Source organism: Arachis duranensis, chromosome 4, assembly GCF_000817695.3.
Source record: "Arachis duranensis cultivar V14167 chromosome 4, aradu.V14167.gnm2.J7QH, whole genome shotgun sequence".
Lineage (NCBI taxonomy): Eukaryota > Viridiplantae > Streptophyta > Magnoliopsida > Fabales > Fabaceae > Arachis > Arachis duranensis.
Window position 1 is genome coordinate 1604704 of NC_029775.3, and position 20398 is coordinate 1625101.

The following is a 20398-nucleotide window of genomic DNA, read 5'->3' on the forward strand; positions in this document are numbered from 1 at the left end:
TTATTATGAAGTGATAAAAATACAATAAAAATCCTATAACATACTTTAAAGATAGAAGATTGTACTCAATTTGTGTGAATTAGCCCTTAAGCTGCGTAGAAAGCTAAAAAGCTAACAGTGTATCTATAGACTACTTTAAACTGTTTTAATATATTACTAATAAATACATATTGATATAGTATATATCTAAATACTAAATTAATTTATATTATCAATTTTTTTTCCTTGGGGAGGTAGTTATTGTGAGACTATTCTATTCAGGCTATTGGTGATTTGTTAGACATACCTTACTATATAAGACCTGACCAAAAATAAAAAAGAAACTTATTATGTAAGAAAATTATTCATTCAAACATGGTATTAAACTATTGACATTTGACGAAGGCAAAAAATCAAAGCCTTGGAAATCCCTTTCAATATTTAATATGTTGGTACAGTTGCTTCCTCATGGTTCATTCATTTTCATAACCTCTTACATAGATACATATCATAAAGGGCCTTTGATTATCACATCAGACATGAGACATGTAAAAGTCACATTTCTATTACACAAATCTCTCTTCAGAGCAAGCATGAGACAAACTCATTTATGCTCACAAAGAGTAAGAACGAAAGAATAGAATACAATCATTTATCAACAAACTTTGTAACAGTGACATACAAAAAAGGTGTGATTATCTCTTCTATATGTTGCATCTATCATAGCCAGAGAACCATGATGGTTCTGCTAGTTTTTCAAACTCCCCATCCTCTGTATTATCAAAGTGCTCAAGATCATGAACACTACTACTATGTGGCTCATCATATATGGGCATTACAATGTCATCATCATAGGCTGGTCGCATCAATTCTTTCGCACGTGTTTCTTTGAGCTGAATATTGAGTTCACTGATTTCCTTTTCGTGTTTCTTCTTAAGCTTCTCCATTTGTTTATAGGCCTTTGTAGCTTCCAGTTCTGCATCCATTGTCCGTTTCTGCAATTATATGTTATAAAAAGTCAGTCTCAAATATTCACTGAGCCTTTCAGGTTTTCACATTGGTAGATAAAAGAGACTTAATGTCATAAGTAATCACATGAAAATTTTTATGAAGGGATCCTTTTTTATTACTGAAAAAAATTGAGAGACAAGTCTCTTGGGATTCAAACCTCTTCAGTGGTCTCTCATCATTCAAGAAATTAACAAGTTAGTCTCCTTAGGGTCACCATGAGTGTTAAAATTCCACAAGAATGATATGTTTTTCAATTTTTTTTTTGTTCATTTTATAGACTAATTTTGGTGCGAGGAGATAATATTTTGATTATTTTGACAACCAAATAGACAATTTAAAAGCACATTAAAGGTTTCAATGAATGGAAGCAATAGAAGCATAAAATATTAGAGAAGATCTCCGTGTAGAAGATATCATTAATAAATTTAAGTTACTTGGACCATAATATGAACAGTGGAAGTACAATTGATTCTTACTAACCTGTGCAGTAGTGACAGCTTCTTCTGCTTCTTTAAGCCGCAAAAGCAATTCACCTGCAGCTTGCATTGCTTCAGCAGTATCCTTCAATTGGGATTGAAGGCCTCTGTTTTCATCCCTTAGGATTCGCCTTTCTTTTTCTCTTTCTGCTTTTAATGCTGAAATTTCCGCAGCAAGGGCATTTATGAACTTAGACTCTGCACCTCTTACTCCTGCCCTGGAGGCTGCTTTCTTGACATCCTCAATTCCTTGTTGAATGTTTCTATGCCTCGCAAGCAATTGGATATGTTTCTCTTCCAAATCTGCATACTGTTCGAGAAGCCTTGCATGGCCTTCTATAGCCATATGCATTGCTTCCTGAAGTTCCTCACTACACTTCCTCTCTGCATCCAATTCCTGCTTCCTCTTTTCAGCTAGCAATCTGTTAGATTCAAGCTCAGCTCTCAATTCCTCAGAAAGACAAATCCATCTGCTTTCTGCCTCAGTCCATTTAATTCTTTCTCTTTCAAGTATCGCTTCAGAGCTCTCCTCTGATGATGCAGGAATTTCATTGGCCTCAGCCCTCTCCTCCCCTGTTGACTCTGGAATTTCGTCTGTTTCAGCTTTCTCATCTGTTGACTCTGGGATGGCTGTGAGTGTTGCTGACAATCTAGGTTGGGAGGAACTAGTTAACTGCAACAGGGGATATTGCTTCCTTCCAGATTGAGATGAAGAATCAACGTAAAACTGAAGCTGGCTTCTTAAACTTTGTATTTCTTCCATCAACACTTCCCTCTCACCCAATTTGTAGAAACTCTGATACTGTTCTAGTTCATCTCTTACCCTTTTTAACTCTATCTGCATCTTCAAAACTTCGGGATGATTCTTGAACTTCTCCTTTAAAAGCTATTGACAGTAGATAAGTAATTTATAAGCACATGATATAGTAAGAATTCAAAAACCTTAGAAGAACATATTCTACCTTGTGTTCATGGACAAGGGCCAGATGTTCTTCATCCATGAAGTCCTCAGAGGGTAAAACACCATCCATGAGGCTCTCAAGGCGAAGAATTTTATCTTCCCTTGTTTGTGCTACTATGGCATTGCACTCCCTTGAGAGAGGGACACTGGGATGGTGGTAAATAAACAACAGAAACTCGAGAAACTTACCAAGCGGTTAAGCTGCATTATCTCATAGTTCTGCTTTGCACAAAATTCTTCAAGTGCCATTTCTCTCCTTATAGATCCTGCCAAAACCTTCTCTACTGCCTGTGACACAGGAAAGATTTATAAATGATATAATGAATTCAAATTATACAGGAAAATACAGCTAGAGTTTTTGTATGTACTTTCAGAACATGCTTCTTCGACTTATCAGCGGACCCAAGGTTATCAACAGGTACCAACTCTAGGCTTGAGTTAGGACAATCAACGGGTACCAACTGTAGGTTTGAGTTATTATCAGCTTCATCAGCATCAACTTGCATTCTGTTTTTACAATTACTACATGTGAATACAGAAGAATCTTCTTTGACAGTATCATCAAGAAAAGTCTGCACTCCCACATCAACTCTGTTAGCTGGAACAACTAATCTGGATTCTGTTGGTAGTAATGAAAACCTATATGATGAATGCCTCAAAGCAGCAGCACTACGACGATGGCCATCAAGAATTTCAAGACCATGGCGTATGCTTGCTGCTAAGTTTTCTGTTTTAGAAAGGAAATTTGGAGCTGTCTGAGTTGAAAAGGCAGCAGATGAGGAGCTTTTCTGATTCTCAGTTTTAATTCCCATCTCACTTTCAACATCAAGGTCATTCTCAGAAGGGGAGACCACTGATGACATCCGCAGACTTTTTCTTCCACTGCTGAGCCTAGGAGAAATACTGAGAGTTGGGGATTTAAGTAATAGGGATGAATCACATGGAACTATGCTGAGACTATCTGGGGTGACACAATCCATTGTAGCACTAGGAGAATCACTGGACGTTTTAGGGGCTGAAAAACCAGTAAAATCTCCTATGGATTCACCTACAGGAAGTGAGAAACTGGTTCTTACTATTGAACTGGATGATTTTTCATTAAGGCATCTGCTGCTAGAGCAACTAGGAGTAATTTTATCATCACAGGGTTTACCCATATCCTGCTCCTTGTCATTTTGTGCAACATTGCAATTATCCAACATAGTGGCACTGCAGGAAACAGCATCATGGTCATGAACACCTTCCTCATCAATCTCCATCTCTTCATCACCATCTTCATCAACGCAAGGTAATTGTAGTGGCCGACTGAGGCTAGACTGTAATAAATTCAAGCTTCTTCGAATCCAAGCTGCTGAATGACCTCCACTTGAGTCTGCTGGATTGTAACCATTTGCTTTGATTCGATGCAGCTCATCCTAATGATTTCATTACAATTACATGTTATCCAACACGAACTCCATACGAAAGCAAAACATACATAAATAAATAAAATGATGGACCATTGTGACAGAGAGTACCCACCCTTAATTGTCGTATCACTTCTCGCAATTGGTTGACATCTTCCTGCATGACTTCATTAACAACTGCCTTGTTCTTGATAGCTTTGGCACGTTGTGCAAATCTCAGTGTACTGAAAGTTTCACTTCTACAACTGCAGAGCCAAAATCACATCCAAAGGATCCATAATACATAACGATCACAATAAAATACACATCAAAGACAATACATATAAAATAAGCACTGGTTTACATACTACCTTTGTGCTGGAGAAATAGCACAAATCATTGCTAATTTTGCATTTCCTCCAAGAGACTCCTGCAATAAAAATGTCAACCTGGAGTCTCTATATGGTATATGGCGCTGCTTTCCTGTCTGAGAAATTTCTGCAAGAATATTTATCAGATTCCTGCACCGCCATTTAACCTCAGTAAGTACTAGCTAAGATGAAATTCTTGATCCCAGTATACATGTATGCCTAATTGTCTATGATATATAATTTTTTCCCTTTTTCAACATTTTGCTCTTGTAAATTTCATCTGTGTTTTATACTTAGTTTGAAACAGGGTAAGAGGCTAAGAGCATCAAGAAACTTTGCTTTTCATGTTTGAGCTACACGGATTACAGAAGCAGTTCTTTGCAGAAAATAAAGCACCACACCTGAAACTCAGTCAAGTAATGGAAAAATTTTTTGCCGGAATATACTGAGCAGTCCATATCATATGCTTGTTAACATTAAGCAAAATATTTATTGTTCCACAATAACTCACATTTCACAGTTATCCAATGTCCTGCTCAGGATATCTTATATTCATATTGCTTTATTTATTGGATGATTATTTGAGCTCAATTTTCCATGAAAACCATAGAATATGAGCAGAATCTAGACATTGATTAAAGCTGATTCAACTTTCAAGTTTTAACAGAATGGTTATTCACTTTCCATAACATATGGTTCCAAATGATGTGATATAAAGCATTAATACACTATCCGTAACTACTAACAAAATATCATAAATCTCTGATATCAGCTCGCAAAGTAGTATACAAACATGTTAAACCATACCCAAGCTGTGAGAGTGATCTATTGATATTGCCGGCTTCCTTCAAACGCTCCCCTGCAGCACCAGTCAATTTTTGTCTTTCTGATCCAGCTAGATCAACAAGATTGATTCTACTTGTTTTAAATCTGCTTGTACCATCTACCGAGCTCTGCAAGCAAGTATTTACTTCAAACCCAATTCCAGATATATGTCAAAAGAAATTGAGTAAACATATCTATCTACAGCTCCATTGTCAGGAGCCGTAGTATCTACCATACAGCAGTTCATTGAGCAAACAAATCTCAGTAATTCTGTTCTCACTTTAAACACATTATGACATCAACACGTTATTTTATATCCTATTATCCTATCAAAACAAACTCCTCTATAATATAATATAGCCAGTTTACTTGTAACACTTAAAATATGTTGCTTGATAGTTTCCAGGCAATGAGAAACGAGTGCATCACCTTGCATCGAAATTCAACAACACAAGTAAAAACAGTATGTGAGCGAGAACTCTCAGAATTTATACTGGTTGCACCTACTCTTCTGTTTGTGAATCCCTGCAAAATGAAACATTGATGATGTAAAATACGAAAAAAAAAAGGGGTTAAACAAAAAAATGACAAACAGGGATATGTATGATATGGGCCAACCAACATTTTTCCAGGTTGACAATGTATTAATTAATTAAATAAATGTTTTATTGAAACCGAAAACAAGCACTAAGAAATTCAGGGATATTCCTATAACAATATATTTTGAAATTTAAATTTTAAAATATCTTCATCTAATTCCATGAAACGAAATCATTCAACTTTGTGGCATTAAGTAAGCAACGTGAGTACTTTCTGTCAAGCTTCTCAACATAAAAAATGACCAACTACAGAAAAAAGAACAGCGGGATAAGACTATCTAATCATATCCTTAGATATTGTGCATTAAGAGATCAGAAGAAAGAAGACATTAAGAGAACATTTTACATTACTACAACTACAACACATGTGCTAAAGCAACTATGATGAATCCGCGATTACACCTTTATTAAAAGCCGAGTTACATCCTTCATAGTTGACACTTGCTCCTCCGTAAGATTTTCTACATAAACACCAGATTTAACATCTTCCCTTATCTGGATACACAACAAAAGTTCAGTTAAAGTATAAAATGGCGAAAAGTAATTTTCATGAAGATTAGATAAAGTTTTGATGGACATCAAAGACTTAACAAAACCCTCCTCTTTCATCCAGGGGATTGGCTATGTAACATAAGCAGTAAAATAATTGACAAGAGGCAGGAAAAAAAGGAAATAAAGAACTTAATGTTTTAGATTTACCTGTAGGTTTCTTTGATTTGGATCTAAAAGATCCGTGATTTGTTCATTGTATATCTGCAAAAAATATTTTATTATTATTACTTTTTCTTTTTCTTTTGTGTTTCTGTCAAAAAGTATCGAAAAATGTGCATCATCATGGAATTAGAAACATGTAACTGAGAGTTATCGAACCTCAAGAAAAGAGCAGTGGCACTGGTAGCTGAGTTGTTTGTCTGAATGCTTAGTTTGCTCCTGTGCAGGAAAAAATAAATACAACAGATGAACACCACCAAATAGTGCACACAAATTCTTCAGGGAATGTAAAAAAGGAAAAGAATTCTGTGCTCACTTCATTTATGCGTGCAAATAGTCTCTCAAAGACACGGGGTGTAAGACCCCGTTGTTCGCTGGCTGCATTTTCCTCCGATAAAGCATTAGCAGGACCCCACATTGTATAAGTCTTTCCACTCCCAGTCTTTTTTTTTTAAATAAATAAAAGTTATATAACCATAATTTACAATGAACACAACAAAATTCAAAAGGAAAACGTAGAAATTTTTACCTGTCCATAAGCAAACACTGAACTATTGAAACCAGCCAAGCAATTCTCAACCAGAGGCACCCCAACATGCTCGAAAATATCCAGCTGGAAAGTTGAACTAAGTTTATCAAACACTAAACTCAAGTAATTAACACATTTGGCAATTGATTCTTTTGGAAAAATAACCATTATCTTACGTTGAACTCAAAACAAGCTAATAGAAACCAACACACACTGTGACTCAATCAAAGAATAAGTTGAACTTTGGAATATCCAGCTGGAAAATTGGAATAAAAAGATTATCAAACCAAAAACCACAAGCAGTTAGTAAACATTTGGAAATTATTTTGTTTCTGGAAAAGTAATTATTATTTTACTTTGAACTTAAAAGAAGATAAAAACACTACAGATAATCAAATTTTGGGTCAAATAGAAAGTTAAACCATGCCTGCGTAGCTTCCATATCTGCAACCGAATCAAAGGTGAAAGTCTGGCCATTGATCGACACCGAATCATCAGAGATCTTCTGAACTATAGGATCCTCTTCATCCTTGTCCTTGCACAGTGGCCTCATCCTCACAACAACCTAATGACACCAAAAATAAATTTATAAATTAATCAGTTCATCAAAATTGCAGTATTTACTGTTACTATATCAAGCAGAGGAGACAGTGAAGTACCCTAACGCCGGAATCGGAGGATCCGGTGGGGGCCGAGTTGTCAGCAAAAGCATCGGCGCTGAGCTTCCTCTTCAGTGGATTGGAAGAAGGAGGTCTTGGAGGCAGGGGGCTCTTCAATTTGGCCGGCGAAGGCTTTGAATCGGAAGCGGCGAGAGCGAAAATATTGGGATCTGAGGGAGGGTCGTTCTCTTTTGAGGGTTTGTGCTTGCGAGAGTTGCTCGGCCTCTGTTTGGGGAGCTCCGCGGCGGAAGCGTCCCTTAGGCTCGCGTTTTTGGGCAGCATGAAGTGCTTCATTTTTGTTGATGGTGGATCGAGATAGAGAGAGAGAGAGGAAGTTGAAGTAGCCGTTGGGGCGAGAAGTAGAAGATAGAATTTTGAATAATTAGGATGGAAGAGAGCGAAGATGCGGATTTTGAATTTGTGTTGGATCTGGAGCGCCTGAAACGGGTTTGGATCCTGTGACGCTCAAGTCTAGTGGTTAGCTCACTAGTCCGCTTAAGCAAGTGTCGGGGGTTCGAATCCCGCCTTGTGCATGCAGCAACCCATTGGCCGCGGATTAGTACACTGGGCCATTGATTCCTAGTACTACCCAATACCAAATCACTATATTATGTCAAATAAATAGTTCATTGTATATATTGTACAAATACTTTATTAATTTTCTAACAAGATTTATAACTACAACCTTAAATAAAATTTTAAAACTAAAATTCTGTCTATATTAAAAAAAATATTATTTAAATTTATATTGTCAAAAAAATATTTCAAAAAATGACACCGTTACAGTCCAAAAAGAAATACTCAACAACAAGATCCAACAAATTAATTATCAATATTAAGTTATTAATAACATATAAAGATTAAAGAAATGTAATTAAAATCAATTTAAATTAGTCGAGTGGTCACATCACTCGTCCGTTTAAATAAATGTTGAGAGTTTAAATTTTACTTTACGTATGAAGTAAAAAAAGTATTACTGGTATAAATTTAGCAATTTATAATAAAAGAATCATAGATCTAGTAGGCCATATAACATAAATTGTTCATGAAAATCTAGTAAGTGTAAATGTTAAATTTAATATCTATAATGGATATATTATACTTCGTTTAACAGAAAATATAGGAAGAACAATAAATTTAGTTTATAAATTTCACAAGATAGGTTTTATAAAATAAAATAATGAGCTATTTTCAATTACATATGCTATAAATTATGTTTTAACTACGAGTCATCATATTATAACATTTAAAAATAAAAAAATTATGTTGATGAACTATTTTAAAAAATTATCAAAACGGAAATATCAATATAAAGCAATTGTAAATTCAACTCCTCTATTAATAAAAGATCCACCAAAAGATCCATTCTCAACAATTTTACAAATTAGAGAATTTAAAGTTAATAGCCTTTTAAATTATCTTGCCCAAAGAAACTAAATAATAAGAAATCTGAAATAAAAGAATTAATAAAAAAAGTTAAAAAATTAATTAAAACCCTTAATGAAAAGTTATGAAAAATAGTAGAATAATATATATATAGTTATAACAGAAACATAAGAAATATTTATAGTCATATCTATAACAATATAAGAAAAATTTTATCCCAATAACAATGACAATCAACAAAAAAAAAATTTGTGTTTTATCGGGATAAGAAACAAGAACTCTAACTAAGTTGGATTGATCTAGTGGTTAGCTTATTAATCCGCTTAAACAAGTGTCGGGGGTTTGAATTTCGCCTTGTGCATGCAACAACCTATTGGCTAGCGGCAAACCCTTAAACGAAGTTCAGTACCGCGACGGATTAGTCATTAATTTGTCTATTTTTTCTATATTTTTCTATCGGTGAATAAATATTTTTCTATCTTTTTATTTAAAATGTTATTATTGGTATGTTAGTATTAAAAATATAAAAGATAAAACATACTTAAAAAATGTATTATGAGATCAAATAATTTTATGATTGTGGGTATTTGTCTATACGAGAAGCTGTGTGGAGAACTTTGTCTTATGATATTCATCGAATATGACCTTCAATGATGAGATTAATCTTTTATTTACGAAAGTAAAATATCATCTTTAAAAACAATGACAATCTTGAAAAAATCATAGATCAAGAGAAAGAAAAAGGAACGATACTCTTAGCATGGATAGAGGCCAACAAAAAATTTGAAACAGGTCAAACTTTAACGTTTGCTGAGTTTCCAAATCAATTTGTTTATGATAGAGAAGAAAGGGAATGATATCCACGCAAGAGAGAGTATTTTATCGGGAGGTTAAGCTATGTTCCACCAGGTACATGTGATATCTACTATACGAGAATTTTGTTAATTATTCAAAAATATTGCACAACATATGAGTCTATTAGGATAGTTAATGGGATTACATATCCTAACTTCTAAGATGCTTTATATTTTACGGGACTACGGTGTAACAATATAAAATTCACTGCATCTATTAATGAGATATTTGTGAAGTTATTGATATCTAATAGTGTTAACAAACCAAATTGTATTTGGAATGCAACTTAGACATTATTGCCTGACAGGATACTATATATGAGGAGAAAAATATTAAAAAACTAAGGTATTTCACTATGTGGTAAATCATTATCACATATAGAACTTTACTTGCCAAAATCAGTGTTCACTAATGGACAACTTTACGTTGTTTTGTCAAGAGTTAAGAGTCGCAATTGTCTTATCATTCTAATTCTAGATGAAGACAGCAATATAAACTCATCAACAACAAATGTCGTGTTCAATGAAGATTTTAATAATATATAGATAAGAAAATAGTATTTTCATTTTAGTACCATATTATGATTTACACTTTTATACAAATATTTGTTGTAGATATAACTAATTTATTAACTATACTTTCAAACTTGAAATAAAATGTGTAACATAGAGCATAACATCATATGCCAATTGTTTTTCTAACGAGATTAGTTTAAATACTAAGTTGTCGATAAATTTTTATTAGCCTTATAATATAAAGTTTAGTGTAAATTTGACATGCTACTATTACAATTGAGTTATGCTACGTGTACACCAAAATCAGCTACCAAATTCAGCTATCAGTATAAAATACATATTGAAATATAAATACACATTGAAAATAAATTAAACCACACATGTATTTATATAAATACATTGGTGACTGATTTTAGTGACTAATTTTGGTGTACAAATAGCATTTTTAATTACGATTATAGATGTTCTTATTTTTTCAGGTCTCTTTTCATATGGCTCAAGAATATTATAGATTTTAAACTATTTTATTTGCATTTTACTTTGAATAAAGATAAAACAACATATTAAGTACGTCTATTATATAATGACGATGATAATATTATACTAAATTTGAAAATTTTAATTATAAAATATTATTTTTAATTTACATGTCAAATTAAAATGTAAGCCCGTGCATCGCACGGGTTTAACACTAGTAGTAATACATATGGGAAGCTCTTATACCGACGTGGCGCTCATACATTAAATTTGAAAGTTTATTTGTTTCGGTATCGTCATTAGAAATTTTTAGAATTTTATTTATAAATTATAAATTATTATTTGCTTAGGTCATAGTTGTCAGAATCGAACCGATAAACAAACCGGTCAAGTTACTGGTTGAACCAGTTGACTCGGTACTATGCAAATAAAAAATAAAAATAGTAAAAAATTTAAAATTATAATTTAAAATACATATTTTTACTAATATTTTAAGAATATCAAGCTATTCTAAAATAATATGGACTAGAAACAATAAGTATTTTGTTATTTTTACTCTTTTATAAATATTTTTATTTTGTTTTTATATTAAAATAATTATTATTTTTAAATTTTAATAATTTATTAATTAGTTTATATCTATTATGTTATTATATATTACAAGTATTTATTAAAAAATAATACTAATAGATATTATATAATTATGAAAAAAATAAATGAATTTATAATTATTGTTAAATAAAAATATAATTAATTTAAGAATGAGTGAATTTATAACTAAATTTAAAATAAATTAGATAAAAAAAATTATTTGATAGAAGATATGTATATATATTATAATTTGCATTAGTATTAACAAAAATCATCACATCCCGGTGGCTGTGAATAATGTTACATTTCCAAGAGGGGAGGGGTTTGAATCCTAACTTTAACATTTTGTTAAAATTTAACTCCTAACTGATTTGATTGGACCAAACATTACCGAGTTTGACCAATTTTTACCGGTTTACATCGGGTTTGACTGGTTCGTATCAGTTTTCAACCTAAATATCATATCGTATTGGTAGAGGGTTCGGTTCATCGGTTTTTCAGTTGAACCGACCGGTTTAGTCCGATTTTAATAACACTGGCTTAGGTTGTTATTTTTTAAATTTTAAATTAGATTGTTTTACTTAGGTTGTTATTTTTAAAATTTTAGGTTGTTTTGCTTAGATAGTTATTTTTTAAATTTTAAGTTATTTGCTTAGGTTGTTACTTTTATTTATAAATTATAAATTATTATTTTTTTAAGTTGTTATTTTTAAAATTTAAGTTATTAATGCTAAGATGCCATAAGAAATAATATTATTTAATTATTAATTTATGATACTTACATCGAAGTGATGTAAGAATCATAATATAATAACAACTAAATCTAGAGGTAATTATATTATGAAAACCTTTATTTATATATCTAAACTCTTAAAATACTAAACTACCAAAACTTAAAAAAAATTCCTAACTTAAAAATCTATTTCTTCTTAGCATAATAATTGGGGACTGCGGTGGTACAAACAGCTTCAACTGCAAGTCTATTTTGCTCAACGTTGCAACCAGTGAATCCCAAATTTGTCTCGAAAACATGAACAGAACACTTAGATTTGCTAAGACATTTTTTCTTCAAGTGTTGCAAAGTATCAGGAGTTTCACATTGGGCTTTAGTAAATGATCCACATTGACCTTGTGGTTGACAAATGACTTGATTCTCATTGCATCTAAGTTCCAAAGTGTTGCCTTCATAAGCATTCGCACAGATATTTCCAATTGTCACTGTGGCAAATTTTACGTTAAATGGGAGCCCTCCCATCTCTTCAAACAATACCAACTCATTCTCTTCTTCATCATTAAGAAATGATCTTGGAATATGATACCTACAAATTAAATTAAATTAAACAATCTTGCATGATCAAAATAAAATATTATTTTTTTATTTTATTTTTATTTTTTTTTAACCAAAGATAGGAGACTCGAACTCACAACCTCTTAATTGAGTATGGGAAGACTATGCCAATAAGTTATAGCTCAAATGGTATAGTCTCCTCATACTCAATTAAGAGGTTATGGATTCGAATCTCCTATCTTTAGTTAAAAAAAATATTAAAAAATATTAAATTTAATTAGAAATAATTGATTACCATTGTTGAGTAGGATTTCCACAACCGGTAGCACATTTGGTAGAAGTATATGCACCACGGAAATCACAAGTTGAAGAACAACCATTATCATCAGCAAGATAAGTTGGCCAATACCTACCAATGTTGTTGCCATTAACCCAAGCTTGACCCTTTCCTAAACCACTCAAATCCACCGCTACTGGATCATTTCCAATTGGACTATTGAATTTTGTCTGAAATAAAATAAAATAAAATGTTTCATTAGATAAATAACAAGATATAAAAAAATAATAAGTAATTAAGTGTGTAAATAATGATTACCTTGTACCAAGTGAAAATCCTATCTGTTGGGAGACCTGTTTTGAGCCAACCAAGACTGTTCTTCTCATAATGTTTGACATTTTCACCATGCAATCCAACTTTGTAGTTCCACATATTGTTTGTGATGTTCTTCACCACCTCATCACCACTTTCATCATGTGTTACCAAGTGAATTGGACCACCAACACCCACTTCCACATTCTCAAAGAATGCACCATAGTTCTATATATACCAAAGATATTAATTAATTAATTAATTATTGCTAATGATTATTAACTATGTAATTAACTTACTGGTAAGCCAACTGTGGCACTAAGGAGAGAAATCTCATTGGTCCCAGCCTTCAATGTGACGTTTGTTTCAAAAGAGAATTGGTATTGTCCATTTTTAGCATATTGGGAACCTGATAATAATGTGAGACATTCACAAATTAATTAATTAAAGGATGATTAGTGTAACAATAATTAAATAATTAATTAATGAAAATTACCTGCATGTTTTCCATTAACAAATGCATGAAGTACGTGACCATTGGTATTGATTCTGAGCTTAACATCCTTCTTAGTCCAAATATTATCATCAACATTAACACCGAGGAATAAAACATTTTGTTAAACAAAAATTATTGACACTAAGGGCCGTTTGAAAATTTTAGAAGTTACTTTTTTTTATTTTTGACTTATGAAAAGTAGTAGTATTAATGTTTGGTACAATTTTCAAAACCAAATTGTAACTTTTTAAAAAGCTATTTAGGAGCTTATAGAGAAGTTAAAAAAATGACTTCTCTCATAATACTTCTACTTTTCATCACATTTCTATAAAATAAATACTTTTAGAGTTAAAAATCCAAACACAAAATAACTTATTTATAAGTTACTTTTAACAGAATCATTTATTGTTTAAGTTATTTTATCAAAAGGAGTTTAAATAAGTTGGTTACCCAAACTGGACCTAAGTATATATAGCAACCATATATATATTATTATAAATTAAATTAATTACCTGGTAATGTACCACAAGTAATCAGAGGTACCATTTGTGATAACCTTTTGATCCAAAAGTTGAGGAGCACTTAGAGCAACATTAACAAGAATTTTTCCATTTTTCATTTGTTCAAAAGGTTCATGTCTCCATTCCCATTTCAAATTATAAGATTCATCATCATTATCTGCACCTTCATTCTCCTTCATCACCATTACGGATGTTTGAACATTCACCTAATCATATTATTAATAACTAATTAAAAAATACTTCTTTTTAAATTTTTAATCAAATAATAATAATAATTAAATACCTTGGCAGTGCTATAAGCTTCTTTATAGCAATCTGGAAGAATAGACACAGACCAAGCTGGAACATTATATTGATTGTTCTGGAAATTAATTGAATCTAACAAAAAGAATAAAAAGTAAAAAACTTACCGTGACCATGTTACCCTATTCAACATCTCTCCGGTGACCATGAACAAGGACATCCTCAATTGATTTCAGAACTTCATGAAGTTTCTTAAGATGTCCCCACTTAGGTTGATTCAAATTACCTAAAGAAACAAATATAAAATATAATAATAAACAGGGAAATTAATTATTAATTATAGGGGTGAGTAAGGTAGCGGGTACCCGATTATCAGTCCGAACTCAAACCGAACCAATTAAATTGGTTATGGAATCAACGGGTAATCGGGTCCAATCCGAACCAAACCGATGGCCCTTGTTAGTAATTGGTTCGGATATCGGTTCCGGGGATGCGGGACCCGAACTAACCCGCAAACCCGATCATATATTAATTAAATAAAAAAATTAAAAATATATATGACTTTTGTATTAGACAATGATTATTCACTAATATGTTTGGATTTTAATGAGTTTAGTTTTTAATGTATTCAGTGTTTAACATGTTTGGATTATTTCTATTAATGTTACATGTTTATTGTACTTGTTGAATTTTTTAGATAATATTTAGTTTTTTTTTTATGAATTTCAAAGTCATTAGGTACTAAATTATCCGAACCGAACCAATCTGTTCTTAATTGGTTTGGTTTGGTTCAGATACATATATAAAAAATTACAAATTCGAATCAAACCGAACCAATTACATTTTAATCGATTCGATTCTAATTTTACCATCAACTCGAATTAAACCGACCCGTGCTCACCCCTAATTAATTAATAATGTTTTATATATGCTTACCATATTCATCCAAAGGAGCATCATAGTCATATGAAGTAGTGATATATGGGCCTCCTGAAGTTCTTCCAAAATTGGTACCTCCATGGTACTGTAAACAATAAATTGATAATAAATTCATTAAATTAAAGCATTAATCAAGATAAAAAAAACAATTAATAATAATAATAATAATTACCATATAGTAGTTTTGGTATGTTCCACCATATTGGAAAAACCTTGCCACAGCAAAAGCAACATCCTCTGCAGTTCTATGTGGAATTTGTCCTCCCCAGTTCTTAAACCTAATAATTTAAAGCATTAATTAATTGACCTAACACAAAATTATGAACGAAAATACCAAATAAAAATAAATCAAGAAATTATTATTGTTACCAGCCAGTCCAATTCTCAGTCCACATCTTAGGCTTGTTTTTGCTATTAGGATAAAATTGGTCACAGTAAAAACCGTTGCAAGAGTTAAGCTGTGTATTAGGGCACAAAAAAAAAACAATGAACTAATTAGCAACAATTTTAAATTTTTAAAAATAACATAATAATAAAATAAAATGTTATATTTATATAATTTACCATTGGATCTGGAGCATCATCTTGTTGGCACATAACCCATGGAATACCAATTTGATAAGATTGAGCCAAGTTTGAACACCAATCAACATATTGTTTTCCATCATCACCATAAGAACTCATAATATTTCCATACTCATTTTCAATCTGTTAATTAACACACAATAAAAAACAAAAGTAATTATTATTATGTGAATCATAAGAATTAAAATTAAATAAATTAATAAAATTAAGAAAGGAAAAAAAAAAAACCTGAGCAAGAATAATAGGTCCTCCTTGTGATGCAAAAAGCTTCTCATGGTTCACCATGTCCACAATCAAGGTTGTGAAGTTTTTCATCTCATGCTGCAATAATAATAATTAACAAAAATTTTAGATTATATAACTCAAATTTATACTTCATTAAATAAAATAAAATTAGTAATATGACGTACCTCGAATTGAGCATTGTTCGTCCTAAATTCAATGCCAGGAATATTGTGCAACCACACTGGGAATCCTCTGATGAGAGATTTAAAGAAATAAAAAGAAAATCGATCATATAATTCAAAATAATAAATATATTATGCTTAATTGTATGTGTAAAATTAATATATAAATATAAATAAAAATAAAACCCAAAACAGCCCTGACAATTATCTCGAAAGATAACGAGGCTCTTAACAAAAAAATCCAACCCGACCCTTGACAATTACTTCGAAAGGACATCGAAGTTCCTGTGCCAAAAAAAAGTTTATAATTTTTTTATGACACAAGAGCTTATCAGTTAAGGGACGGATTGGATGTTTCTTTTTTTAAGTTTCGTTGTCTTTTCAAAATAATTGTTAGGGGTCAAGTGTGGTATTTACTCTATAAATAATTTACCCATAATTCCATTCTGCACAAACATATGGACCAATACGAAGCATGGCTTTAAGTCCTTCATTTTGGACTGTTTTAATAAATCTCACTAAATCCAGATTCCCAGTAAAGTCATACTACAAAACAAAATAGAATATATTTAGCATTAAGAAAATATAATTTCAAAACCAAAATATTTTAAAACAAATATTTCTATTTCGGAAAATTATTAAAATATATACCTGACGATAATGAGGTTCATGAGCGTTCCAAAAGACATAGGTTTCAATAACATCAAGTCCACCTTCTTTGGCTTTCTTGATCAGTGATGGCCACATCTATTATAATAAATATTACAACGAAAAATTAATATATAATAAGTTTTATTCGCATTATAATTAGTTATACCAAAAATTTGTAACTAATTACTCGTATAAAAAATATATTTATATAAAAGTGTATTATAATTGTTCACTACAATAATGTAGACTATTTTTTAGGATTATTATGTATAAAAAAAATTTAAAATTTGTCAAAAAACAAATTTTGACACTATTTTAACTATGAAAATATGTTAATAAAAGTTTTGTCAAAAATAATATTTTTAACATATAAGTAATTGTAAAAAAAAAGTTTAAATCTTATTTTGATAAATATTGGCCGTCAAAAATAATTTGTTAGAAAAATTTGAGAATATATTTTTGTAATACTTATTAACCGTAAAAAATACTATTTATTTTGACACTTATTGACCATAAAAAAATTCTCAACAAAATTTTTTAACAAAGAATGAGATGAGATCTTAAAACTGAAGAATAAACTAAGATTTTGAAAATAAGAATGAATAGTATGATCCCAAACTGAGAGCAATGTGATGCCAAAATTGACGGAGCTCAACGAAAAAAAGAATAATGGAGTAAGTTGAAAATAAATGAGTGTCAAAATTGAGGAGTAATTTTCTATAATCAAATTATTTATCAAAAAAACATAGAAGATTTGACATTTGTGATATTTGTCAAAAATATATATTAATTTTTACACTTAACTATAGATGTTAAAAAAATCATGTTAAAATAGCTCTCTTTTCTTGTAGTGGTTACTTTCTATTTAAAGAAAAGTAAAAACTCATGTGTAGTCAACTTCACGCGAAGTTAATAGCTGAAAGTCGTTAAATGATTTGACTGATTTGACTAAATTTTTATCTAACAACTTTTAACTATCAACTTCACGTGAAGTCGACTGCACCTGAATTTTCACCTTAAAAAAAACTATGAAATAATAACATATATATGTTTATATACAAATAAAAAACAAGATGATTATTTGATAATTGATTATGATTATGCACTAATTACCTCAGCAGTACTACGTGGATAATGAATTGAGCCAGAAAATAGGATTTTTCTTTTTCCATTGAAAGTGATGGCTCTTCCATCGTAAGAAACATCCATGGCTTCAATTGTGAAGCTCATCAAAGCCATGCATAGCAATAGAAACGCAGCATAAGAAGTCATTCTTATTCCCATCTTGACTTGACTAGTGAGTAAGTAATTAAGATTCAAAGATGAAGTGTGAGCAACTATGTGTTGAGAGAACCTATTTATAGTTGAATATTTGTTGAGAAATTCGGAATCAAATTTGAGATAGAATTGATAAGAGAGAAAAAAAAAATTAAGTTAATCTTTTGTTGCAATCAAATTAACTACATTTTAAAATTTAAACTAACTAAATTGATCTTGTTTACATTTATTTTATGAAATTCAAAATTAAAAGGTTTTGGGATCTATTAGGTATCGGATTGGATTAACATATCTAAAATATGAAAAATTATCCATGATCCAATCCAAAGTAGGTTCTATATTTTATCATATCTAATGTCTTTAAAAATTAAAAAGGTGTGATATACTTTTACATATTAATAAACATCTATATTTATTTTTATTTTTTATTATATTTATATTTATTAAAATTATTTTAAATATTAAAAACAATTTTACTAAACATAATTTTTATCACTTATACTTTCTAAAAGTTACTTTAATATATTTTAATTTATCAATTATAGTGGTTATGTTGTTTTTAATAAATCTTTATTTTTATCTTTATCTTTATAGTAATATAGTAACAGTAATGAGAAGCTCTTATGCTAACGTGGTGCTCATACGTTAAGTTTAAAAGTTTATTTGTTTAGGTGTCGTTATTAGAAATTTTTAGAATTTTATTTATAAATTATAAATTATTATTTATTTTGATAGTTATTTTTTAAATTTTAAGTTATTTGTTTAGATTGTTATTTTTAAATTTTAAGTTATTTGCTTAAGTTGTTACTTTTATTTAAAAATTATAAATTATTATTTTCTTAAGTTATTATTTTTTAAATTTAAGTTATTTTGTTTAGGTAGTTACTTTTTAAATTTTAAGTTATTTATAAATTACTCTTTTAAATTATAAATTATTATTATTTGTTTAAGTTATATTTTTTAATTTTAAATTATTTGTTCATAAATTAAAATTTTAAAAAAACTAATTTAAATTTATTGTAATTCAAATTTATTACTCAACTAATAAGTTCACGTAATTATTGTATGAGTCAACTCGAATTAATTCAAATTTATTCCTAAGCTACAATAAAAATTATTCAAAATATCAACTTTAAAGATAATGACAATCTTAAAAAAATCATAGAATAAGAGAAAGAAAAAGGTACGATATTTTTTACATGGATAGATAGAGACCAACAAAAAATTTAAAGCAAGTCAAACTTTAAACGTATGCTGAGTTAGGATAGAAAAAAAAAGAACAATACTCACGCAAAAGAGAGTATTCTATTGTGAGGTTAAACTATGTTCTACCGGGTATATGTGATATCTATTATATGAGAATTTTGTTAACTGTTCAAAAAGAAGTTTTTAATAATATTTAAGTAAGAAAAATAGTATTTTCATTTTAGTAATATATTATAATTTATACTTTTGTACGAATATTTGTCATAAATTTAACTAATTTATCTATAACTATACTTTTAGACTTAAAATGAAATGTGTAACATAGAGCATAATATTATATGGCAATTGTTTTTCTAATGATGTTAGTAAAATATTATATTGTCAATAAACTTTAGGTTTAATTATTCTGTTAGTTTTTATAGTTTCGCGAAATTTTCAATTAGGTCCCTGTACCTTTTTTTCCTTTTAATTAGTCCATGCACCAATTTTTTTTTCAATTAGGTCTCTCTTAGTAGCAATTGGCTTAATTATATAGGGACCAACTAAAAAAGAAAAATTGGTGCAAGGACTCAAATAAAAGAAAAAAAAAGTATAAAGACTCAATTGAAAAAAAAATTTGGTGCAAGGTCCCAATTAAAAGAAAAAAAAAGTATAAGGACCTAATTGCAAATTTTACGAAACTATAGGGACTAACAAAATAATTAAACCTAAATTTTGTTAATTTTTTGGTATAAAATTTAGTGCGAAATTAATATACTACCAATATAGTTATATATATTCTTATCTTTTTAGGTCTCTTCTCTTATCATTAAAAAATATTATAAATTTTAAATTATTTTATTTATATTTTATTTAAAATAAATAT

The 20398-nt window shown here is 30.1% G+C and overlaps 1 protein-coding gene and 1 pseudogene across 1 annotated transcript; both read right to left on the reverse strand.

The window, feature by feature from the left end:
• Positions 1-403: 403 nt before the first annotated feature.
• LOC107482406 (kinesin-like protein KIN-12B) lies at positions 404-7935 on the reverse strand. Its single transcript, XM_052259833.1, has 16 exons — positions 7507-7935; positions 7275-7412; positions 6848-6931; positions 6635-6760; positions 6478-6537; positions 6307-6360; positions 6010-6102; positions 5438-5533; positions 4991-5136; positions 4184-4333; positions 3949-4078; positions 2796-3842; positions 2607-2715; positions 2429-2571; positions 1471-2352; positions 404-974 (listed from the first exon to the last, which is right to left on the reverse strand). Exons 1-16 carry the CDS (start codon positions 7798-7800, stop codon positions 684-686), a joined length of 3843 nt encoding a protein of 1280 aa, XP_052115793.1. The 5' UTR covers positions 7801-7935; the 3' UTR covers positions 404-683.
• Positions 7936-12249: 4314 nt separating this feature from the next.
• On the reverse strand, positions 12250-18321 carry LOC107482337 (beta-galactosidase 15-like; annotated as a pseudogene).
• Between the last annotated feature and the right edge of the window lie 2077 nt (positions 18322-20398).

Bases quoted from the DNA above. Each gene is read 5' to 3' on its own strand.
- LOC107482406 (XM_052259833.1), bottom strand. From the start codon at position 7,800: ATGAAGCACTTCATGCTGCCCAAAAACGCGAGCCTAAGGGACGCTTCC. The intron at 6,361-6,477 runs GTTCGATAACTC...TATTTTTTGCAG, and splicing joins GCCACTGCTCTTTTCTTGAG to ATATACAATGAACAAATCAC. The intron at 4,334-4,990 runs GTATGGTTTAAC...ATGGCGGTGCAG, and splicing joins AGATCACTCTCACAGCTTGG to GAATCTGATAAATATTCTTG.